The 26,609-nt window shown below is 45.3% G+C and overlaps 1 protein-coding gene across 6 annotated transcripts in view; it reads left to right on the forward strand.

Moving 5' to 3' along the window:
- slc4a3 (solute carrier family 4 member 3) overlaps positions 1-14,616 on the forward strand; it is a 46,023-nt gene extending 31,407 nt beyond the window's left edge. For all 6 annotated transcript variants that reach the window (XM_060040733.1, XM_060040734.1, XM_060040735.1 and 3 more), the window contains 14 exons: positions 2,622-2,823; positions 3,650-3,755; positions 4,362-4,546; positions 4,794-5,016; positions 6,551-6,766; positions 7,146-7,294; positions 7,806-8,000; positions 8,732-8,956; positions 9,144-9,233; positions 9,357-9,523; positions 11,043-11,296; positions 12,415-12,584; positions 13,187-13,360; positions 14,434-14,616. In XM_060040733.1, coding sequence (XP_059896716.1) covers positions 2,622-2,823; positions 3,650-3,755; positions 4,362-4,546; positions 4,794-5,016; positions 6,551-6,766; positions 7,146-7,294; positions 7,806-8,000; positions 8,732-8,956; positions 9,144-9,233; positions 9,357-9,523; positions 11,043-11,296; positions 12,415-12,584; positions 13,187-13,360; positions 14,434-14,511 — 2,434 coding nt within the window. In that variant the 3' untranslated portion in view covers positions 14,512-14,616. The remainder of the gene's footprint in view (positions 1-2,621; positions 2,824-3,649; positions 3,756-4,361; positions 4,547-4,793; positions 5,017-6,550; positions 6,767-7,145; positions 7,295-7,805; positions 8,001-8,731; positions 8,957-9,143; positions 9,234-9,356; positions 9,524-11,042; positions 11,297-12,414; positions 12,585-13,186; positions 13,361-14,433) is intronic.
- The last annotated feature ends 11,993 nt before the right edge of the window (positions 14,617-26,609 follow it).

Here is a 26,609-nt window from a genome sequence, read left to right on the forward strand (position 1 = left end):
TAGCGCACATCAGCTAGGCTGAGCCACCGTCACCCCACCACTACCCCCGGAGGAACCTTAATGTGCATTAACCCTTTCACCTTTTCGGCTAATTTACTCTTAAACATGATGCGATATGATGTGATATGATGCGACCTCGACCTCAGGTCCAATAAGCGCACCTTTCCAGGTCCGGGAAAGACATACCTCGATGGCATTTGAATTTCCTGGAATACATATGAGACCAGAGAGGGAAACAAACTCAAAGCTTTGGCCCCAGGGCCACCTCTCCAACCCAAGCAGCGCGCGCGTTAACCTTCCCCGGCCTCGCAGCCCGCCACGCCTCATCGGAGACCTGTTTTTCCTCGTGCAAATCCTTCATCCTTCTTTTCATCCTCTCTCTCTCTCTCTCCTAAATCCATCGGGAGGGTCGTGTTTCCACCCTGGCTTTGAAACGCGGCAGGGAATGGCGTGTAAGTCAGGGCTCGTGGGCAGCAGGTCTCTGAACCCTTTATTGGAAGCGTTGGGTTGGCGGGGGGGGGGGGGGGGGGGGGGGGGGGGGTTGCGAGCGTGACAGGAGCCAGGATGAAGGGGGGGAGCGCGGACTGCGTATGTTGTGCCGGGCATTAGCGGGCTAAGAGCGTGGCGTAGGCCTTCTCTGCGGCCCGTGCAACACCAGATGTGGACGGTTTCCGCTGGCCCTTGAAAGCGCCGCTCGCCTGATGCCCAGGAAAAACAGAAGGAACAGATCATTTGAATAAAGAAGAAAAGATTCCTGGAATGTGCAGACGGCCATCTGGTCTCCCTAAGCCGCCGTTTTTTGTTGCGTGACATAAAGGACTTTCTCACCGTTTCTCGGTGAATTCATAATTAAAATATTTTAAAAGGTGTTCATATAAAATTGAACTTCTACTGGTGATATATGTGCAGACATAAAGGTATTTTCAGTGTTTTAATGACTGAGAGCCGTTCACTCTCACCCGTAGCAAGAATCGGCCAATAGGGAGTAAAGCACAGTTATTTAGTTGAATAAGCACATGAGGGCACTGAAAACTACAGCAGATGACCATGAGTGAGGTCTGACCAACGCTATAAGTAACCGTTTCTAAGACATGCATGAATCTGTTTTAAAACAGAAGGATATCGACCGATACCAATCCCCTTCCCCACAGACCAATTAACAACCTTATATATTTCCTTATGAATCATTTAATGGTGAAGCTGAAATGAAATAATGACCATCACATGTGGATGTATTCATATAGGAGGTGTACGCTTATCGCTTCCTGACGCCACATTAAATCACAAACCTCTTCATTGATTACTGTTTCCATGGAGGCACTCGGTCCACTGGCCCGGCACAGTGGGGTGCCAGAGGCGTTCCATCGATCAGTCAAAGGCACAGAGTGAGCGTGAACTACATTGCAGTCAGCTGTCAGATTGAATTACCGTGTAAGGGCTGAGCCAGGCCTAGTGTGTGTGAAGAACCCTGTAGGATCCACAGCTCTCCATTGTGCCGAGGAAGCCAAAGTTGAAACCTGTGGATTTAGACAGGGAATGCAGTTTATCCTTCATAAGAGTATGAATATCTTATTACAACTGGCCTACAGGTGTTCGTGTCACCGGTTGTGAAGGTTATTTCTTTATTCATGTGTTCTTGACAATTTGTTCATAGTGTAAAATAATTCTAGCTTCATATCTATTTAAAAGAAATCTAGAATAATCTTACCTGGATCGCTGCAAGGGGTATTCCTATGTGTTTAGCACACAGGCAACCTCTAGGAAATGCAATTATCTGTCTGTATGAACGCCTACACACAGCATTGACAGACACATGTCCTGTATGGGATTTAAAAGATAATGAAACATATGGGAGAGCTCATGGTGTCCGTCTGTCTCGTGCAGTTCTCCTCAGCCAAAGTTCCCGTTTCCTCTCTCTGGACCCCCCTCTTTAAAGACACAATGGTATATTACGGTTTTCCACCAATAACAGAGTAATAGTGATGGACACTGCTCGCCAGTGCTAAAACTTTGTCTGTGTTACGGTTGCAGTGATTGCTGCTGGTGCAACTAACATGGATTCATGTTTTATTGGAATGGCTTTGTGATATTTGACCTTTGGACGATGTGACACACTGACGTTTAACCCTTGTTCAACCCATTTAAACCAAAGAGCAGATCGATTAACTGGATGATGTCGTCTAAAAACTCAAGCTTAAACTAAAACTCATTTATCCCTAAAAACATTCTGTTGCTTTTGTTACTAGCATGTGTCCTTGCGTAATGCAACTGCATTGTTTGCCCAACTTCACGTTGAGCAACTTTAAGGTTGTTTAAGAGGAATTGCAGAACCTGAACTTCCCCTGCACCTCCATTGGGAATTTCTGAAACATGTGTGACGGAGAAAAAACAATTAGTGAACTTATCAAAAAGACCCATTCTTCTGCCCAAAGTACGAGGAGTGATGTTGTTTAGACTTTTAGGAATTGAACAACGGACATGAGTGATACTGTTGTTAAAGATGTATCATAGACAGAACATCTATGTTCTTTATCGTTGTGCCATTGATACATGTTCCCACACGTGTCAGGCTGCTCAACCTCCTCTCTGTGTCTCCTGACTGCCCCCCCCGTCTCCTCCAGCCACCCGAGTGACATGAAGCACCGCTTCCACCGCCTGCAGTCCACCAGCAGCCTCCACGGCAGCTTCAACCACCAAGCCAACCACCAGCACCCCGCGCCCCCACCCGACACCCACCTGCCACCGCTGGCCGAGGACGGCGAGGAGCACCCAGACAAGGGGCCTGTGTACGACCCCAAGCAGGAGGTCTTCGTCAGCCTGTTTGTATGTTCAGACGGTCCTCCTTTGTTTGTTCTCTTTTTTTTGTATTTTCTCGTACTTACTGCCCATATGGCTCTCTGGTTTGGTTGCCTTTGAAGCTACTTCTTTTTTAAATGATGTGTATTATTATGTGTGATGTCTCACGATGGCATATGTTCATTAACTTATCCAATGTGTGGATGTTAACTTCAAATTAACTTGAACTTGAACCAATGAACTTCCGCTCTGTCCTTTCCCCTCTGTGCTTTTTGAAACGTTCTGTTCCGAGTGTCTCGGTTCTGCGAAGATACACTTGCACATGCAGAGTCGTGGTGTGGTTTGAGTCCTGTGATTCCACTTTGATTGTACTTGTAAGCGTCCCACCCTGATGAGGTCATGGGCGGGTCTGTTTTAAGACCCTCCTCTCGCACATGTGGCAGTTATTGCTCTTAGTCAGCCTGCAGGTGCTCCTAGTTAAACCCTCTTGATGCATTAGCTGCGAACACGTAAAGCTCCCCGCAGCTTCAACCGTTGGCAAACGCAAAACAGCCCATTCTGAGAAAAAAGAAACCATAAAACCCAACGCAAACTTTGGAAAAAGGGGGTTCATTGCCTATCATAGTGTAATGATAAAGTACGATTCTGATTTGGATATCCCTTTTAAAGAGATTGTTTTTGCTCCATTGTGATGACAAATCGGGATCTGCCAGAAACGTCCTGTCGTAAATCGTATTCACCCCCTCCTCCTCATCCTCATCCTTCTTCTTCTTCTTCTTCTTCTTCTTCTTCTTCTTCTTCTTCTTTTTCTTTTTCTTTTTCTTTTTCTTCTTCTTCTTCTTCTTGTTCCCAGAAATCGCTCCACCCGCTGCCCCCCGAGGGCCACCCTGCTGCGGCCCGCTCCATGAAGCTCCTCGCTAAGATCCCTAAAGATGCAGAGGCCGTCATCGTTCTCTGTGGTGGGTGTAACAACAAAACACAACACAACATTACCACAGATAGGAATGTACTGAGTTTAGTGTTCTTCTTGGGATACCACACTGCTTTCTAACTGTTTGCTCCGCACTAAGAACAACCACAAAGCTAAAAGTAGGTTGGGCACTTCGCTTGTATCCTTCACAATCTTTTGAAGTTTGCTCTCTGAGTGAATTTGGACTATTTGTGTAGTTTTGTGTATTAGTGGCTAATACACATGTAGTGTATAAGTCCTATATGTAGCATAGTTAGCTCCTGCTCCTTCATGACTGTGTTCACTGTAAATCGCTTTTGATAAAAACATCTGTTAGATTAAAAAGGAGTGAGATGTTTATGACTAATCTCAATTATGTTAACATTCGGATTCTGTGTTTTTTATTGAAGTTCTAATGCGCATATCATGCACAGATATGTGTATTTGTGTTTTATTTTCTTATGCAAAAATGTTTGTTGAATTATTGCTGTGCTGTACTTCTGCTACTCTGTGAGGTTGACCTTACTCATCCGGGATACATGGTGTTAAACATAGTCCATCATCTTGAATGGTAAAGCGGCACTCTTGACGGGCAGCTCTCTGGCCATGTCCCTAGGTTGCGTGGAGTTCCTGGAGCAGCCAGCCATGGCGTTCGTCAGGCTGAACGAGGCGGTGCTGCTGGAGTCGGTGCTGGAAGTCCCAGTCCCCGTACGGTTCCTCTTCGTCCTGCTGGGCCCAAGCCAGAATAACATGGACTACCATGAGATCGGGCGCTCCTTTTCCACACTCATGTCTGACCAGGTACAGCATCAAAGGCCGTTGTCCATGGTACTGATCTCCTTCCCCCTTGTGGAGGGTCTTTGGCGTTTATGCCCTCCAATGTCATATAATCAATGTCTAGATTGATTTTGGATGGAAATGGGATATCTCTATGCTTTCTAAGTTGAGGGAAATGCTTTGTCACAATGATGTACAGGGATCCAACAAAACAACCACACCGTATCACTTTGTTAACTTTGGTCCCGCTCCTGGTCCCGCCTCCACCCAGAACTTCCACGAGGTGGCCTACTTTGCCGACGACCGGCAGGATCTTCTGAACGGGATCAACGAGTTCCTGGACTGCAGCATTGTGCTCCCGCCGTCGGACGTGGCGGGGAAAGACCTCCTGAAGACGGTCGCCGGCTTCCAGAAGGAGATGATGCGCAAGAGGAAGGAGCGGGTGCTGAAGAAGCAGCAGTCCTTCTGCCTGGGACCAGAGCAGGTCCACAAAGGTACCTTGTCCAGTCCTCCTCCCAGGGGCTGGAGCAGGCCCTTCTCCCTGGGGTTGGACCAGGTCCAAATAGGTTCCTCATCCTTCTCTCAGAGGGTGGAGCAGGTCCACAAAGAAACCACATCATATCCCCCTGGGATATGGACAAAATAAAGTGTGTGCTTTATTTTTTATGCATACCACAGAAACCAATTTTGGAGACTTGATCTTGTTCCAAAACATCTATCCACAGTATTATTAAATACTCGATCCTGGTCATTAACGCTACAAGAGTGTACATTGTTTTAAATAATGGGACCTTGCATCTTAAGAGTTCAAAATAAATTGGTCATACATGACTATTGACCAGATGTGTCCTTGACAACGCAACAACAAAATGCTCAAGCGCCATGGGAGAATATTTTAATTTCAGCTGATTAAGTCGATCATAAAACCTTCTGCGGTGGTAAGCAATCTCAGCCTCACCTAAGCTGTATCACCACCCGCGTCATACATAATGTAGCTAATGTCCTGGCCCCCCCTGTTGTGCTTTATCCCTTCCATATGCAGTGTCTTTATGACGTTACTGACTCATTAGGACAGCTTGCACATAGAGATACTGTGTTGTTTGTAAGTTTGAGAATCATTTCGACAATTTGGGCTACTTCTTCCAGATGATGAGGTTGGTGCTCTGCAAGCATCCTGGATGATGTGATCAGCTATGATCCATCTTGTTCTAACTGCATGGCAGATATTCACTGCAAACTACTGTGAACAGGAAAAGAGCATTTCTGCTCTCGGTTGTTTCATTGGGGATGATACAAAATCGAAATGTATTGTATAATCCATCTTCTTGAAATATCTATGTTTCAGTAGCTCATATACATATTTCAGTGGCTCATGTACATATATTAGTAACTCATATACATGTTTCAGTAGCTAATTTACATATTTGATTAGCTCATGTACATATATCAGCAGCTCAAGAATATATTTCATCAGCTTTACCATGTGTTTAGGGGGCAGGGTGGTCGTCTGATCTAGTCTTGTGTTTGACTCCCAGTCGACAGGTTCTTGGTTTGAACCGCAATGTTCACAGACAGTGAGCAAGATCAATTAATCTTACCTGCCCCTTAGTGACATATACAAAATGATAAGTCCCTCCGTATTGATCATGTGTTTCTGTAATAATTCACTGTAAGGCGCTTTGGGTACCTGTATTTAAAGAGTCCCTTCGTATTGATCATGTGTTTCTGTAATAATTCACTGTATGGCGCTTTGGGTTCCAGTATTTAAAGTTTTCCCTTCGTATTGATCACGTATTTCAGTAATTATTCAAGATCGAGTTGCTTTGGGTACCTGTATTCAAAGAGTCCCTATGTATTGATCATGTGCTTCAGTAATAATTCATTGTGAGGGGCTTTGGGTACCTGAATTAAAATTGCCCCTTCGTATTGATCATGTGTCCAGGTAAGGTGCTTTGGGTGCCTGTATTCAAAGAGTCCCTGTGTATAGACTGCGTGTATCAGTGGACATTCTCGTCACTTGCCCCGCAGAAGCAACTCAGGAGGAGCAGGAGGAGGCGGACCAGGAGGTGGACCCCCTGAAGCGCTCGGGGGTCCCGTTCGGTGGGCTGATCCACGACATCCGGCGGCGCTACCCACGCTACGTCAGCGACCTCCGCGACGCGCTGGACATCCAGTGTGTGGCCGCCGTCATCTTCATCTACTTCGCCGCGCTGTCGCCCACCATTACCTTCGGAGGGCTGCTCGGTACGTTCTGCGCACTCCTGCAGTGGAAACACACTGTGTTCATTATGTCGGCGGTTCTTAGACTGTTTGATGTCCCTTTAAGATGTTTTAATCTGCCAAGTGCCCCTTGGCGCAAACATGAACAATAAACGGATTGGTTTAGTGAGAAACATGGGCTTGTGCTTCACTTATGATTGCTGTCGTTTATTGGAAATATGAACCATCTTTTTGTTAATATTCAGAATAAATTATTTGCTATAAAGATGGAATTATCTTTTTGTAATTTGCTCATAACCAACATCGGTCTTAATTCACTGTAAGATAATGCTTCAGCTTGGCATCTTTTAAATACACACGTTTTAAATATTCCTTCTTTGGTTTCTGTGTCCTCTTTACACAGGAGAGAAAACGGAGGGCATGATGGGAGTGTCGGAGCTCATCGTTTCCACGGCAACCCTGGGCGTTGTCTTCTCCCTGCTGGGGGGTCAGCCACTGCTCATCATCGGCTTCTCTGGCCCCCTGTTGGTGTTTGAAGAAGCCTTTTATAAGGTGATGAAAACACTACCTCTCCTGCACCAAACCACCACCACCACCACGCCTTCAAACAGCTCAGCCTCAAAGGTCGCTCTTGTAGACTCAAGCACTTTATTGAATATAGCATAAAGAAGAAAGAAAGTACCAACACAAATGTACCAAAAATACACTAAAAGACTAAATAAAATCAACCTCCACGACCAACATCCACATAAAGATACTTTCAATAGTTTCCCATCTGGCCTTGATGAGATATTTTCACCAGATATGTATTTTCCTTTTCCTCATATATTCCAACATAACGCCTACCGTCACTCCCAACAGGTGACATTAAGTGAAAGACCAACAAGCTGGTGAATTATGAATGGTTAAAGTCTAAACCATGCATATTTACAATATTTCCTTACGTCATTTTGTTCCCCTCATATATTGCCATCAACCATCACTACCAATGCAAAACCGCTCATTAGCTCCCGCAGATGTTTTGATGAAACCGTTTCCCTTGTGCGGGTTTCCCGGTTCCCAGTTCTGCCAGGCCCATGACTTTGAGTACCTGACGGGCCGGGTGTGGATCGGCTTCTGGCTGGTGTTCATCGTGCTGGTCATGGTGGCGGCTGAAGGCAGCTTCCTGGTGCGCTACATCTCGCCCTTCACCCAGGAGATCTTCGCCTTCCTCATCTCCCTCATCTTCATCTACGAGACCTTCTCCAAGCTCATCAAGGTAACCACTGCCAGTGGGGTAGGAGAGAGGGCTTTCAACCAGAAAGCTACTGGCGTGATTCCCTTATCGTCCTAGCCAAGTGTCGAGGTGTACCGGAGCAAGGCACCTAAGTGCTCCAATTGAGCTGGCTGTTGTCCTGCGTGGTTGACCTTGCCATCAGCGCACGAATGTGTGCGTATGGCTGCAACATTGAATTTGAGGCAATAAACTGTACAGCGCTTTGAGAGACCACAGTTCTGAAAAGCGATACATAAATGCAGTTTGTTTAGTGTTTGCAATCTAGTTATTTAGCAGATGCTTTTATAAATGCTAATCAATTTTGACACATTATGATCATTAATCAGCAGGTAGGGGTTGGGACATATTAGCTCAAGCATGCCGACAGATAGACTGGAGAGCTTGGCGTTTTAACACAGAACCTTTCAGATGTGAAGTAAGACCACCCTAGCCTCTGTACACAATCCTTCACATTAACTGGTCAAAGCTAAACAAGTAATCCTGATAAGCAATTTGACCGCTTTGAGCTGTTTGAATACTCAATATCAGATGATGTAGTCATTGTACCTATTAACCATATCAGACACCATAACATATAAGTAAGTTATAAATTGAGTTCATCTTAATTTCCATTTGGGGATGAATAGTGTTATAAAGCAAGATCCATCCTTCTACTGTTTCTATCGTGTCATTAGTATTAACCAATCGTTCTAACCCTGTTATGGTCTCGCCAGGTGTTCCAGGAGCACCCCTTGATGGAGACCTATCCTGCCTCCCACTCCCATACGGGCCCTTGGATCGGCATCAAAGTGGGCGACCCTTCAGTGGGTCACGAGGACGAGGCCATGGTCCTGAACCAGCCCAACACGGCCCTGCTGTCCCTGGTCCTCATGATGGGAACCTTCTTTGTCGCCTTCTTCCTGAGGAAGTTCCGCAACAGCCGCTTCCTGGGTGGGAAGGTGCGGAACTCTCCTCCCCCGTCAGATCCCGACGGTCCACGTTTCTGTTGAATGTAGAGCTGAAAAGTGCAAAGCATGCTTTGAATTTCATGGATTTTCCCTTATATTCGTTCGAAGCATAAGGATACATGAAGCAGCATCTATCATGACGCTGTTGTTTATGTATCTTTGTTCTTAACCTCTGCAGGCCAGGAGGATCATCGGTGACTTTGGGATCCCCATCTCCATTTTATTATCCGTTCTTTTGGATTACTCCATTTCCGACACATACACACAGGTATTCATACGATAACGACTTTTGAAAGGACAATAAGTAAAAGGCAATACAAGAAATAGAAGGCAAAAGGTAACACATAATATGTGCTGTACTCACCCCGGGGGTCTTTTTATCTTCGTGCAGAAGCTCAACGTGCCATCGGGGTTCTCGGTGACGTCCCCGGACAAGCGGGGCTGGTTCATCAGTCCGTTCGGGGACAAGAAGCCCTTCCCCCCCTGGATGATGGCCGCCTCCATCGTCCCCGCCCTGCTCGTCTTCATCCTTATTTTCATGGAAACCCAGATCACCTCGTACGTTCCCCCCACACACACAGTACGAGTTCTCAATCTGTGGACCGCGGGCTGTGAGCGATCCCCACTATTAGGGGACCCAGTGGGTGGCAGCTAGTCACTTTTTAGCTGTTTAATCACGTTTCATATTTTGAGCAAACATTTATGGATTGGGATGCAAACAGCACTCCGTGCCTTGTCTCTTTTGACATGCTCATATTTTACTGCACAACACTATTGTGTTGGTACAGGACCATAAGTACCTTGAGCTAAGTACCTCTCATGAAACCAATATGGTCCGAAATGGTGTTAGAACGAAGGCAGCAATCATAGAAAAGTAGATGCTGAACATTCCTAGTTGTCATTTCAAATATCAGTTGGTAGAGTTCCTCTTTACAATTGCAGGTATGGTTGTATTGTTTATTTAGGGGTAGTTAGCCAAGCTGTATGCATTATGCCGTTATTTAGTGTAATCTAAAATGGTAAATACAGTTAAATAGGGTTGTTTAGAAATGTAATATTATATATAATAAGTATACCAGTTAAAAACATTGGTTTACTTGGGAAATACGTCACTCAAATTTTCCACACCATTCTATTCTGCATGTTTCTAGGGTTGTTTTGTTACATTTGGCTTTTTTTTAAAAGGCAGTAAAACTAAACCTAAAATGGGGGGGGCAGGGGGGTTAACCACATAATTGACTGCCACTGATGTCATGCAATTAGTCCCAGCCAGTGGGTCCATCTGGGGTTAGGCTAAGGCTAACCCTTTCTAACCCTGCTATCATTTCACTTCATTAATCACCGCAGCAGGACGGCCGCTAACCAAGCTAACGAGACACAATGCAGACTCCGTACCTGGCCTCTCAATATTTCCTATTAGGACACACATGTTCATACGTTTCTTTCTCTGTTGATGCTGCTGATACCGCCAGTTAATGCTTTCAATAGAGATGTTATAAAGTCGTAAAATAGTTTAGTTGGGTTTAAACCCTAAATCTTTTTAAGATGGGGGTCAAACACTCTAACCCCTACTAGACTATCCCATGCCCTTCCCATCTAATATAATCTTAAAACTAGGTTTGCACAAATACCATGTTTTCATAACCGTTACCCATTCTGATTACAGACAGTTCCATAATACGAAGTAACCATCCACAATAGCAGTGGTTCTCAAACTTATTTTTCTTTTGTTAAAAAGCTGAAAATTATATAATCGATTTAGTAACATAAATTAATTGATGCATGCAACATGACAACATGAATTGTGGCCTGTACAATATTGTTTCATTATCAAGTCAACATCTTGACTTGTCAGATATGACTTGACAATTACTGTTTACAAATATATATACAGTATATAAATAGTTTTGAATTAGCATATCGACATAGCCCATTTTTTGGTCTAGTATCGGATCGGGGCATCCCTACTCGAAAAAGCCATCACACCTGGTCTCACCTTACCCCCTCCTCTCCCCTCTCCCCCGGTCCCTCTTCTCCCTCTCATCCTCCCCCCTCCCCTCCCTCTCCTCCTCCCCAGGCTGATAGTGAGCAAGAAGGAGCGGCGTCTTGTGAAGGGCTCTGGCTTCCACCTTGACCTGTTGCTCATCGTGACGCTGGGCGCCTTCTGCCCCCTGCTGGGCCTGCCCTGGCTCACCGCCGCCACCGTCCGCTCGGTCACGCACGTCAACGCCCTCACGGTCATGAGCAAGGCCACGGCGCCCGGGGCCAAGCCCGTCATCCAGGAGGTCAAGGAGCAGAGGGTGACCGGGCTGGTGGTGGCTGTGCTCGTCGGTGAGGGAGTGAGAGAGTGTGGGAGTATGGGGGGGGGTCATCAGTGATGAATGTGTTCAGGGTTACAGAACGCTGGGTCAGTGTTGCAGACCTTTGACAGGCATCTGTGTCACTGGGTTGAACGGAAATAGGAATACATCTGCTTTTTAGACAGACGCTGAATTTTCAGTACAGTAGTATCTTAGGTTATGAAAGGGGTACTGTTTGTTTTTTTACTATATAGAAATGTTATTAACAGTAAAAACAATACTTTCCCCTCAACAATTCATAATTGTCCATGCATGAAAAGTCTAACTCTTTGTTCCCCATAACCCTGCACACAATCTTTCACTTACTGTATGCTCTTATTTTGAAGGGGATCACCTAAGGGGGATTAACCTTATTTGTACAATGAACAAATCCATCTCACATAGCAAATATGTTTCTTCCAGCGAGTTAGAGGAGGATATCAAACTGAAATCATCCTTTTACCAGATCACTATATTTCCAAAAGTGAAACATGTCTTTCGTTTATTATAGATCATTTTCTGAACCCATTGCATTTCGTCATGTTGAAGGCCCAATTATCCATGGTGAATAACAGTCCCGAAAGACAGTTTGGAAGCCTTGCCTTTGACTGAGGATCTGATTTATTGTAATTTACATCTGTACATTCTATGAATCACAGCCTAGTGATGATCGAATTCAGCCCAGCCTGACAAACACAGAGAATTATTCACCAAGGAAACAGACTGAGGGATGTAAGGTCCATCCATACTGACACGCGATCATGCATCCAATGCATCATTGCAGCCCATTACGTCAACACAGACTGATGCAGTCCCGTGCATCTGTGCAGTCAAATGCATCAGGCAGTCCCATGCATCACTGTGATGCAGTCCCATGCTTCGCTGCAGTCCCATGCATCACTGCAGTCCCATGCTTCACTGCAGTCCCAGGCGATGCATATCTCCTATTGTGATTCATATTAACAATGCACTCTGTTCAGCAGTTGCTTTTTTATGTTGATTTGACTAATTGCTTCTTTCTCAGCCTTATTAATAAATCACTTTTGATTATAGCACCTGCCAAATGACTCTATTTAAGGGTTTACCGTTGACACACCCATCCCCTTCCAGGTATGTCCATCGTGATGACCGACGTGCTGCGGCTGATCCCATTGGCCGTGCTGTTTGGGATCTTTCTATACATGGGCGTGACCTCGCTGACGGGCATCCAGCTGTACGAGCGCATCACCCTGATGGTGACGCCCGCCAAGCACCATCCCGACCACCTCTACGTTACCAAGGTAACACACCCAAAAGGATGGAGGGTCGAGGTTGGAAGGGAAATCTCTGTTTTGTTGTGTTGAGATGAGTCCCGATCATGTTCATTTACAAGTGGTTGAGCGTTGAATTCTATCATTTGAAAACATTCTTATAGGCATAGCTTTCGTCTGTTAGAACCCTAATTACACCATACGTTGTCAACCAATCCGTTGTGAATAAGTATCGTTACTAAGCTCCACTAGATGGAGCCCCATCCATGCAAAAGTTTCTGAACAGCCCAACAAAAGAGTACTTATGTATTATCTAAGCTTTTTGTGTGTGTTTGTGTGTGTGTGTGTGTGTGTGTGTCTGTGTGTGTGTGTGTGTGTGTGTGTGTGTGTGTGTGTGTGTGTGTGTGTGTGTGTGTGTGTGTGTGTGTGTGTGTGTGTGTGTGTGTGTGTGCGTATGCCTGCGTGTTTGTACACATTCATGCTTGTCCATGGATGTGTGTGTCTTTGTATCTGTGTGTGGGTATTCCTGCACATGTTTGTGTGGGTCTGCGTGCGCGGGCCCCGTGTGCGTATGATTCTGTGCGTACCCCCAATGTGTGTCCGGTGCTGTGCGTGCCCCCTCCGCCCCCCAGGTGAAGACGTGGCGTATGAACATGTTCACGCTCATCCAGCTGGCGTGCATCGTGAGCCTGTGGGTGGTGAAGTCCACGGAGGCGTCGCTGGCCTTCCCCTTCATCCTGATCATGACCGTCCCGCTGCGCCGCCTCGTCCTCTCCAGGATCTTCCAGGAGCGAGAGCTGCAGGCGGTAGGTCCCCACTCCGTCTACCCCTACACCCCACTGCCCCTGCCCCCAACGGGATTCTGGGAAATCGACCCCTCGACATGGAGATCCAGAATCTGTGGCTGGTACACCCGTAGACATAAGCACCTACACATGCGTTTATGTATACGTTTAAATGCACAAAAACACCTTTAAATGCACACACACACACACACACACACACACACACACACACACACACACACACACACACACACACACACACATGCACACACATATGCAGTGACACACCAACACCGACACACACATACATATGCAGGCACACACAAACACTGACACCAACACATGCACACACATTCTTTCGCAAACCGGAGGCATCGCCCAGACTCGGGTTTGCCTCGCACATCTTCAATGAGATCCCAAATAAATCCAAAAGACATGCAGTGGCTTTAATCATTGCAACTTTGGTGTGTAATCTTCACCGTGCTGCTCCCTTCTTTATTCAATAGTTTGTGTTCCTCTCTTGTTCATCTGGGCTCCCCAGCTGTTTTTCCTTATGTGAACACAGAGCACGACCAGCTCTTTGAGTCTGCCAAGGCAGACAGTCCAACCAGTCGTTCCTCTGGCTTTCGAGATGCACACTGGGATAGGATTCACTCTGCCAAGGACCAGCTCGCATACGGTTATCATTGTCATTTAACAGGCGTTATTTTATCTGAAACGACGTTTACAGTGGTGATCAAACCCAGAGCCATTCCGCAAGGAGCCCAACGCCCTACTCTGTGCTACACCGGGGTTATATCACTACGATCAGAGAGGGGATGAATGACCTAAGTACTGCTGCTCCTGGCTAAACTACTTGTACGCCTACTCCATGATAGCGGGAGGATAGTATAGCGGCTAGGGTTTCAAACCGGCTACGGTGTTGGACCAATCTCCAATGTCCGAACCCTAACCTGTATACCAAGATGCCCCTAACCTCTACCTTGTCCTCTGTGACCCGTATCTGAATTCACTTTGCATAGGAGGGTCTGCATTGGCACCACCCCAACTGGGATTCAACCTCATAACATACCCCCCTTATCCTCTGTTCTCAGCTGGACTGCGACGAGGACACCCCAAACTTTGACGAAGACGGACGGGACGAGTACAACGAGATCCACATGCTGGTCTGAGATATGGACGCCCAGCCAGCCAGCAAGTCAGCTAGTCAGCCAGCCAGTCAGCCAGACATCCTGCGGGACCAACCCTTGAAAATCCCCTTCCATGGACCCACTACAGAGTGAAACCATCCAGAATGCACCCCCTGTCCGGCCGTTCCCTCTACACCCAACTCCCTGTAGTACTTTACATTTGAAAACATTGTACCTAAGGTGGCACTGGTGGCGGGGTTGTTGTTGGCGGTGGTGCCGTTGGTTGTGGTGGTGGTGTTGCCCTCTGTGAAGATCTCCAAGTCTCCGGAGAAGCTTCAGACGTTTCTCCAGCTTGAATGGGAGCGTGGACAGGGCATATGGTGTCACTTTAAAGTCAGTACCGTTCCTATCCCCATAACCCCTTCCTTCCTTCCCCCATCTCCCTTTGAATATGATGCAGGTTTCTGGGCTCAAAGTGCAATGCAGACGACTTTGAGATCGGAAGTCAATTCAATTGTTCAAACAATTGGTGGATCATTGTATCGTCTTTTTTAAAATGTTGTTCATGTTTTGTCTGAATATGTAAGCCAAGTGGATGAAAGGCAATATAGCGTAGATCGTGATGGCTACTAAGATGAAGATCACCATTATTCAAGTCCGATCTTTCATCCACACAGGGAGTGAGTGGAGTTTACACTAAGTCCCACTGCCTATGTTAATTTAGTTACCATGTCCCTTAATGCTAGTTCAACTGCCTGTGTGCTTTGGTGCTGTACAAGCAAGTGAAGTGTCCCCTCCCACTCTCCGTACTAGACAAATCTGAGTCCTGAGCACATTATGATGGTGTCCACCATGGCAGTCGAAACCCCTGTGTGAGGACTCCCGTCATAAATATGTCCCCCATTTTAAAAAGTTAAAAACACCATGGTTAGGGATGTTCCAAACACAATAGTGCACCACATCCCCCCTCAACCCCTTGATTCTACTGTAGGTGTACATCAAAATGAGCTGAAATATAGCCTCAAACCTTATTTTTCTACTTATGTGTACTTTAGTTTGATGTGGTTATTTTGTAAATGTAGGTAGTTTAGTGTACCAATGAAAAATGTTGACGTTTAATTTCTAGAGAATCACTACGAATACCTTGTGTAAATGTGTATAGGTGTGTGTGAGTGTGCGTGTGTGAGTGTGTGGGAGGGTGGGTGGGGCTCATTTAGCTACATCTGTCAGTGTCATTCACACTTTCACCTTTTGTCCTGACTCCAAAAAGCGAATGGCGTGATTCTCGTTATTTCTGGCTTCAATAGGAACAGAAACACACACCCACACGATCGGTGAGAACATGATAAAAAAAACAGCCAAGACGGAAGATTGTACAACAGGGTGAGTGGCAGTTTGGAAGAATAAGGATCAGCTCAAGTTGAAAGAACTCTCGGCTGTATAAGTGTCAGTACTTGTTCGTACAATGACTTCACGAACTAATACAATTTACATGTTATTATTTACATAAGTGTACTCTATTGTGTTGCTATTGTTTTTGAAGGAATCGGTTCAGCGTGGTGTGTGTGTTTAGCTACACAATCTACTATTGTCTTGAGTCGTTAGTAGAATATACTATTATCATAGTACTTTCAAACTAACGAGCAAAACTAACTTGACCTTTCGTTTGCCCCTTTGTAAGCAGTCCGACCTCAACAGTTGGCTGGGATTCACCAGTTGTTATGTCAGGAGTTTGGCTGTTTGTTACGTTGCTATAGAAACTGTTTTCCTTTTGGAGGATTGAAAGCCACGGGACAAGTTAGGAAGAGGATGGGACTCACACCTTAATAAAAACAATCTTCTTTCTAATATTAAACTAACATTTTGAATGCAGACTGAAAGCACTGGCCTAGTGGAGCTCAATGAACCAGATTACGGTTCAAGTTATTGATGGACACATATATTTTGAACATAGAGACAGGCAATTTGGCATGAACAAAAGAACAACATTTGTCTATCTTTTTCCTCTGAGAAGATCCATCTGTTTCTATTTCTACAGTTGGTTTGTCTTAGATACGGCCGTGCAAACAGACCGCGAGGAAAAACACTGCGATGCAGATTGATCAAGTAGCATGTGCAGCTGTCAGGTCACCAGTCCTCTTCTTTTCAAGACTTTTATTTTGAACGGTCTTCCAGCGCTCCATAACCAAAGCTCCATCATTGTTTTTCCGCTCTATCAGCAAATAATTCCACGTAGACATTGCCATTAATTTTGCTAGTCCACACGTTGAGAGGTATTGAAGGAGTGGGAGAGACCTAGGGATTCAAAGCACAAGGGCTGGGTCGTTTAAAGTGCGTATTTCGTTTGTTTCGTTGACGCCACCGGGAAGCCCATGCTATTTGGGTTTAGATGGCAGTGCCCTGAATTCAAAACAATGCAGGATTTCGGTCTCAGGGGAATCTGACCTCCGATCTGTAAACATGTCTCTATAAACTTGCGTTGTTTCTCTCTCTATCCGTTTTGTGTAAATAACGTGGGTACGGGATTTCAGTAGTTGGACCAATAGGAAACAGACATAAAACACCCTTCCCTGTGGAGGGAAGAGAATTAACAATGGCATTTGGTTAATGTAAGAAAGACAACGATATTGTGTATGATACACTGAAAAAGCCTTGCTGTGCCAAGTATTATTGCATAAAAATGCACATTGAGCCGATACCATTGTCCAATTTCTACAAACTCACTTTAACTCATCTATGAGTTACTTACTTTATTTGTTAGATTTGACCCTATCCTGTGTTTGTCCCAGTGTTTTAGGGGGGATTTAGCCCAGCTGGGATCGGGACGGGATGGTCAGAGGGACAATGGATGGCAACGTTTGTTCTCAACACATTCGTGTGATATTGAGTGTAGTGGTACGGAGGGGGTCAGGGTTGATGCTCTGTTGTTTTTCATTCTTGCCTCCCCCCCCTGCCCTCATAACAAGACAGGCCAAGTTTGTGCCATGTATTCGCCAACAAAATTCCCCTTTCCCTACTTCTGCTCCAACTCAATACGGGTCATTTTAGTCCACCGCTAAATTCTGGCTGAACTCGTAACCGTCGTGGTGGGGGGGTGCTACAATAACTGTCAACCCGTTTATTGATGTATTTACTTATTTATTAATTTAATGCGCTGTTCTGCTCGCGCAGCAGTGTTCGGGAGGCCAGCCGTCCAAACCGCGCAAGGTTCTGAAGTTCCGTCTTTGTTGTGTGAGAACACAGAGTAAGTGTGCACGAGAGACGCCAGGCCCACGTGCACTTTGTTATTTCAGGAAACTCTTTGGAAGTAGTGCTTCTACACCGGTGTATAGTCTCAATATAGTGTGTGTGTGTGTGTGTGTGTGTGTGTGTGTGTGTGTGTGTGTGTGTGTGTGTGTGTGTGTGTGTGTGTGTGTGTGTGTGTGTGTGTGTGTGTGTGTGTGTGTGTGTGTGTGAGAAGCTAGGCTAAGAATATTGTCAGGGGTCGAAAGTAAAATCAGTGTTTCAAATCTTTGAGAGAGGGAGTTAGAGAAGGGGTGGGTGGGTGGGGGTGTGTGTGTGTGTGTGTGGGGGGGGGGAGGGACCGGAAAGGTGGTTATTATTAAAGATAATAAAAAGTTAGAGAGCAGCCACTCTGGCGGTTTCAAATAGGAGATGAAAAGGAAAAGTACATTCATTCCCTTCTTTCCTTTTTTTCTTTCTGTTTCAAAGTCCCACTGCATGAGTCGGTGTGAGTAGCCTAGTGCAGGGCCGCTCGCTGCCTCATACCACCATGCTAGCCGGGTCAGACCACCCAGCCCAAAGAGCAGGACGCTTTATCCCTGTTATTCCTAGACCTCCGACACCTCCACCTTATTGGGGTGGATGCCTGGCTTCGGGCCCACCCTGGATGTCGACAATTCGGAGCAATCTGTAATTATGTTTGATCTCATATTTAAAAAATAATATTAAGTAGACAATCAGCTATGTGTGCAAGTAGACTAGTTTAATCATGTGTGGTCACAACGTTAGCTTTTTAATAGAAGTAAGCCGTGTTTAGTACTAGCTCGGCAGGACGATAGAATGTTCCGGAGTTTGAATGCCGTATTTTTGGAGAGTTTTGTATATGTTGAGCCATTCATGGCTGTCGAACACTTCAAGGGTTGAAAACACATTTTACATGTTTTTGAACTAGAGTACTCAAACACACTCAATACATAAGTGTAGTCTTTAACATATTTTGGAGGTAAATTCCCTTATTGTTGTTGAATGAATGCATTCAGCGGGGTGTTTGTGAGCCATGGCTATGTTTATCCCTTGCATACTTTAACTGGCTGGTTGAATAGTACCTTTTTCTTTTCAAAGGAATGATGTCGTTTGGAAGCTTGAGAGTATCATTACGTTTTTTTAGGTATATGCAACTGCATAGCTCAGAGGTATGAACAAAATCATTCTCTTCATGTTTGATTCCATGATCTATCACGAGATAATTTGGTATTTGTTACAATTGTTGTTGTCAGACCATGTATTTAACCACTCAAATAGCAGGTTGTCAAAGCACTGTAAAATGAAAGTATTTTTTTCTTTCTTTCTGAAATAAATATTTATTATGCGTTTCAAAGGGATTCTTCATGCTTCATGTACATACAACTTGTCGAAAATAAAATACAATGCAAATATGCCTGATTGAATGTTATTTTTATCTATATATAAAAATAACATTCAATCAGGCATATTTGCATTGTATTTTATATATATGTGTGTGTGTGTGTATATATATATATATATACACAATGTATTTACACAATGTATATATATATATATTTACACAATGTATATATATATATTAAAAAGGTTGGTTACTTGTTGCTGTCCACTCACATACATGGCTATGGTTTGAAGACGGCAAAGTATATTTTGCCGTCTTGGACACACAACCACACACACATGCACAAAGCGTGTGTGTGCGCGTGTGTGTGCGCGTGCGTGCGTGTGCCTGCCTGTCCCACGTTCATGCATTTGTGCACATATATTAATCATGATAAAATACATTTATGCAGCACCTTTGAATAATCCTAAGGCACTTTGCAAGTGATGACTGTAAACCAGTGTGCCTGTGTTCACTTGCATACATCATAATACATTGTATATGCCCATTTGCACAAAAAAAAGACACCCACACACACACACATCTAAACTAAGTGTGTGTCCCATGCCTCAGAGCCCCAGGGTGCTGGGCATCTCCTTGTGGAAGGTGGTAAGTGGGAGGCAGAGCAGGGGCAGGAGCAGGGTGAAGATGATCCCGGGGGAGATGAGCAGGACCATGATGGTGAGGGGGGGGTCTTTGAGGGGCACTGGAGGCCCGCACTTGGAGAAGAACTTGTCGTGGATGTCCAGGTAGATGCCCTCCGCCAGGTAGCGCCAGTTGTTACACAGGGTCCTTTCGCTCCAGCCCTTGATGCACTCCCTCAAAGTGTTATAGATCCTGTAGGCGAGGAAGAGGAGGGGGAGAAAGAGAGAGATGAGACAACCATTTTACAATCTCTTCAAAGGGAAATAACGCTAAGTGTGACTCAAACCCAAAAAGCTTTGGGATGCTTCTGGTAGGAATGTGTAGGCCTACATCTGCATGAAGTCTGTTTGAATCTGCTGTTCAGCTCCCCTCGGCCGAACCTCGGGCGCCGAGTCCAACGGAGCAGCCATCTGTAGCCCCAGTCCCACCACTGCCCCGTGACTGGGCTACTGTTACCTCTGTCTGCCCCGGTGCCCCCCACCGACTCTGATCTCAATCCAACAACCAGAACAGATGCTGCCCCCCCCCCCCCCCCCTCAAGTCCCATGCCGCACAAACAGATCTGTACAGTTCACCAGAGTGCGTATTATCTGCATACGCAGGTTTATGTGGGGGCGCCCTGGCCCGTCTACTCGGATTCAGCTATGGACGGAGCATACTTCAGATATACTGTAGGTGGGAGGCTACGCTTGTTTCCTTTTGAAGACTCCAAAAAAGCCCTACTCTTCACATGGCTTGCTCAGGCTCGAGTTATATAAATACTTAAGGCTGATGGAGTGTCCCGGCTGAGAACCTTAATAAAAGTCACGTCGGGGCGTTAAGTGAAGCCATTGCTCACCCTTTAGGGCGTCGACCCTCCCGATGATGGACGCCCCCCGCCTGAAAGCACGGCGTTCAAAGGGCGGTCCGAGGGGCCGTGACAGCGGCGGTAATATATGTGTTGTTGCTGCGCTAATGAAAGAGCCGCTCTACGGTAGCTCGTCGCAGGCTAGCCCCCGACTCCGTCTGCACAAACATGTGCCGTCTGGAAACATCAGCACGAGGCCAGGGAGGGGGTGGTGTGGGGGGGGGGGTCGGTTTTCATTAAGAGATGACTAATTAGGTCCTCTCTGGAGAGGTTCTTTTTTTATACCTGAAGTATATAAAGTGTTGGAGAACCACGCCAGGAGGAGCCCGGAGACAGGAAGGAGGCCGGCGTTCCCATGACTCAGGGTCCTATATCTTCCCCAGGAAAAAAGATGAGGTATAAAAGTGCTCCAACGACCATGTCATGTGTTGTCCCGGTGAGATCAGTGGTGGCTCTGGGCCGCTGCTGTGAAGCCAAACACAGGCAGCAGCACTATGTGAGAGACAGACCCCTGTAGGGAGGCACTGACCTCTGTACAGAGAGACAGACGCCTGTACAGAGAGACAGACTCCTGTACAGAGAGACAGACGCCTGTACAGAGAGACAGACGCCTGCACAGAGAGACAGACACCTGTACAGACAGACAGGCCCCTGTACAGAGAGACAGACTCCTGTACAGAGAGACAGACGCCTGTACAGAGAGACAGACGCCTGTACAAAGAGACAGACACCTGTACAGAGAGACAGACCGCAGTACAGAGAGACAGACACCTGTACAGAGAGACAGACGCCTGTACAGAGAGACAGACGCCTGTACAGAGAGACAGACCTCTGTACAGACAGACCCCCGTACAGACAGACAGACCCCTGTACAGAGAGACAGACCCCTGTACAGACAGACCCCCGTACAGACAGACAGACCCCTGTACAGAGACAGACCCCTGTACAGAGAGATAGACGCCTGTACAGAGACAGACTCCTGTACAGACGGACAGACCCCTGTACAGAGAGACAGACCTCTGTACAGAGAGACAGACTCCTGTACTGAGAGACAGACCCTTGTACAGGTGGAATGACCCCAGTACAGAGAGACAGAGGGACTTGTAAAGGGGAGACTGTTAGCCCTATGTTACCATTTTTCTTTTATTTGTATTGTGGGAGCAAGGCAGGTAGGTTCCACATGATTTGATCTGCAGTGTTGTCAGATACCCCTCTATCTTTTTCTTCTTTCTCCTCTCATTGCCTTTATCTTGGTAGGAGGAGGAAGAGTGAGGAGGCAGAGGGTAGGAGGAAGAGGAGGAGGAGGTAGGATGAAGAGGATAGGATGAGGATAATGAGAGTAGGAAGAGGAGGTAGGAGGAGGAAGAATGGATGGGACGGGATCTCCCGTCCTCCCTTTCTTACACGCATGTGTGTGTGTGTTGTCCTGGGAAAGATCCTCTCTCTCTCTCTCTCTCTCTCTCTCTCTCTCTCTCTCTCTCTCTCTCTCTCTCTCTCTCAGGTTCAACGTCTTAGCTCCCAAATGGTATATTTGACCCTTGAACAATGACTCTAGCTATCCTCATCATAGGCGTTGATTACGCCGGGGACGCGTCCCCACCAGATTTCGTCAAGAATAATTTTGTACCCACCACTTTAAAAAAAAATGCAAAAATAAAATAAAATCGAGTTGAATTATTATGGATTATTCTACTTCATTTAAGAATGCTCGATTCTGATTGGCTGGGAGGGGTGCATTAATCCGGCATATTGCCCGCTGACTTGTCGGTTCTACTTGCTGCTGACTGAGCACAGTAGATCAATACGCCGCTTGTATCGTTTTCTATCACATACATTTCAAACATGAGGTCCGTTGTAAAAATAAACCAAGGAGTGCATGTTTGATCGATCGTCATTAAAGCTGACTTGATACGAATGTAACAACTACGTTGTTAAACTAGTGAGATCAGATCCAGCCTTGTGTGGTTGCTATAGAAACGCGTTACCTACAGTTGAGCTAACGTTATTCACCGTAGTTCTAAAGGGAACTACTTTTTGAGGGAGATGAAATTAAACAGAGCATACATTTAATAAGCATGCAATACGAATAAGAAAAAGGCTAATTATTAAAGTATATGAATTGTTTTATTATGTTGGCCGGCGCGAAGTAGAATAAACGGAATAATCACCTCAAGGCAGGGCAATAAACAGTTTGATATGCCCGGCTCGCGGAAGGTTACCGCGAGGTAAGCCGTCCACGAGCCGGGCATATCAAACTGTTTATTGCCCGGCCTCTCGGTGATTATTCCTTACTTATTACACGGGTCTTCTCAATGCCGTGGAACGCTCCGTTCACTTGCATGGGCTCTTCACAACTTCGCGGTGAATGCTAGATATAAATTGACCGCTGTCAAGGAAAACAAATGACTTTTTGCCTATAATGACGTCTTTGGTATCACTCCTCAAGTAGTCCGGTAACTTTTCGACCCCAGCGTCTTCGGTTGCTAAGCGACGTCAACGTCTTTGGCGGACTATTTCTCTGCTGGTCAACACTACGAATACTGGTAGCAAATAAATTGTAACAAGCCACACCATGTGAAGTCATTTTTTCGTTTTGGCACGTAGCCGTGTAATAAGCGGGATAATGTATAAAACGTCGCCGGTCGAATTTAAGCGCCTTCAGTGGGAAGCAATTACCCCTCGCTGCGCGTCGGTGTCCTGTTCGCCCTGTCTGGGCTTATTTTCCCGATAATAATAATAATAATAATACATTTAATTTAGAGGCGGCATTCTATACATTATCCCTTACTTATTACACGGCTCTTCTCAATGCTGTAGACTACATTCGTATTAGGTTGCTAAGCCACGTCTACGACTTTGGCGAATTATTTCTCTGCTGATCAACGCTACGAATTATAACAAATACATTGGAATAGGACACACTGTGTGAAGTTATCTGAAGAGTATCAGAACGATAACCTGTTGAACTAAATGGATGTGGTAGGCTACACCACGGGACGCATCTGCAGACCACTGCCACATAAATAAAGGTAAGACGCGATATTTATTGCTTAAGATTTGCTGGTGCTGTGGCGAGGTCTTGTGGACACACATAGTGGTCGGCTGTTTTAACTTGCAATTGATAGTCGGTGGGGTCAGTCTCTTGTTGACACAAAGTGACTTTTGGTCATTCTTGCTTTGCTTGAATTCTGGAATAATTGTGGGGGGGAGTTCATGAGTTTTGGTCAGAATGCCTGATGTAGGCTAGTTTTGATGGAATGCGTGTTGTGAACTGAGAACAGCCAGCTCCTGATGTGATACAGCGTTCAGCTGTGCAACAAATATTTTTTTCTTTTTCAATCTTGACGACTTCTGTAGTGCTGTGTGTAGCCACACCTTTGGTCCTTCTGAACTTAAACATGCAGTTAAATTCCTTTCCTAGCTCCCCCTGTTTACGTTGTTAGCTTAGCCATATCATGTCGTCAACATTGGATACATGGAGCAGAACATATTGGGTCATCTGTCCGATGCTTTTTGAAAACCTTTTCTTCATAAAACGTGCCAGACAGATTTTGTAAACATTTTATTCCTTAGTAATTAGCTAGGCCTACATGGTTATGCCGTCTTTCAGAACCTTTCATTACACTAAAGAGAGAAAAAGAGTGCATCCTCATAGTACCCAGCACTTCTAAAAATGCACTTCCGAATGCGTCTCTGTCCCCAGCACATTTCAAACCAAACTGACGCCCATGACCCAGTGGTCCTCACCCTTTGACGCCAGGCCAGGGGCACCTCTCCTGGTAGATGCTGGCCGCCATGGCCTGGCTGAATTCGTCGAGGCACACCTCGTTCACGGAGCTGGAGAACAGGGTCAGGTTGCAGGGGGTTACCGGCTTCACCACCTGCCCTGAACAGGCTGAAGAATAAACAACCCTTGATTACATTATATTACATTGCATTTATATTACATGTAGATGTGTTTATCGAACACGTTGTAAATTCATCAATGGTATTCGCTAAAAATAAACTCGACAGGACAGAGTGCGGTTTTTGTGCAAACACTTTATAATAACGTGCAGTCAAGCCATTTATAAGCTTTTATTAACTATTCATGATTAGTTCATTATTAACTATTTAATCACTAGTGGGTGTGTCCACCCAGATGTATGATGGATAGATCAGTTATTCATCTTCTTAAAATGTGTATTCATGTTTTGTTCATGATTAGTTAATCATTAACTAAAGAGTTATCAATTACACATTATAAAATGTTAATTGTTTTTTATTAGTACAAATAATTTATGTGTAGTACATAGCAAAAAGAAAATACACAATAATGAAACAGCAAAGTGTGTTCTACCCCCTTCCACCAAATTCTGTTCCAACCGCATTCAAAAACGATATACACATGATTAGATGAAGGGTTCAAGCTTGTAAAACAACAAATGAATCCTTAAATGATTTAATCTCCTTTCATTTCATGAAATTAATGTTTTAAGGAAAAGGGTTTTTTGAAGAATCCGCAAAGTCATTACAAAGGAAAATATCGTCATATTTTCACAAACTCTGGATGCCCTTCTGAGTGAGTGAAGTTGAGAGTATTTCACTTAACCTAATGTTCAGGTTCAATGTCCCAGCACATGATATTAGAAACGGCCTTCTACAGGCCAAAAACATTCAAACATTCATCAGTTTCTCCTTACCTCTCCATGACATGAGGAGGACCAACAAGTACGTAACCATGATAACCGGTGTCCTCATCTGAAAGGGAGGGGTAAAAAAAACAAAAGGTATAAGCAGAGTCCCTTGGACACTGAAAGTGATGAACAGAAAAATTTGTAGAAAACCTTTAATTAAGTAATCAAGGGTCATCAAGGAAATTATGTTCCATCCCAGCAATTGCAATCTCCAGTAATTTGAAGTCTATCGATTTCCTCCTGTTCTCTCTTCTGTGCTTTAATGGGTGGAGTGTATTTTCCCTCCTGAGAATGTGGCCAACCGTGGGAGTAATGACCACACACTCATAGCACAGCTGGATGAAGCAACAGGGTTTCGGACTTTGAGTACAAACACAACAAAACAGCATGGGTTGGAGGCAGGGGTGGGGGTGGGGGGGGATTTAGATCACACACCCACAATCCAGAGAATTTTCAAGATTGAGTATAAAAGCGCACTTTGAGATGTGTATTAATAGTGTAGTGGATAATCCTCTTTTTAGATGCTGTTGTTCATCGTTCTGAAGTAGGCTATATCATAATAAATAAATAAATAAAAGCGACGTCTTGGATTAATTAAAAAAATCATAATTAGTTTATCATGATGTCTAATGACTGCCTTTGCACTACTAAAAAGTCACACATACACACACACGCACACACACATACACGCCTTCAACACACATCCAAATATAACAGCACACAAACCCATGCACTCACAAAGCAACAGTCATACATTCATATTCATTTTTCAGACACACGCTCACTTAAACACACACACACTTACCTAAACACACACACTCCTCTCAGAGTGAAAGGGAGCTATACCACCTGGTTGGGAGATACATTTGGGGACCTGTAGGCTGGCAGTGGGCCCCTCGGGGTGCAGACAGAGAACCCCTGTGGCCAGAGGGAGCCTACCACTCCTCCCTTCGCCCTGCTATCTTTACCACTCACATGCTACTTGCTCTGTATACTCTTCCTCATTACACACAGCAGAGAGAGAGAGAGAGATAATCGATGAATCTTAAGAGAGAGCGAGTTTAATTGACAGACAAAGAGATATAATGAAGCAGAGAGGGGAGAGAGAGAGGGGGGGGGGAGATAGAGCGCAAGCTCTTGATGGGACTGGATGACCATGTGCTTCCGGAACATTCTCACAAATTGATGAGTGTTTCCCTGGGGAAGACAGCTCTCGAAACAGATGTGAAATGAGAATGTAGGGAGAGTTTGGTGAGGGGGCTGGGGGGGTGGGGGTGGTGAGTGGGAGAAAGATAAAGAGAGTGGGAAAAACAAGGGCGAACAGAACGAGATAAGATGGGGGAGA

This window comes from Gadus macrocephalus, chromosome 20, assembly GCF_031168955.1.
Source record: "Gadus macrocephalus chromosome 20, ASM3116895v1".
Classification (NCBI taxonomy): Eukaryota; Metazoa; Chordata; class Actinopteri; order Gadiformes; family Gadidae; genus Gadus; species Gadus macrocephalus.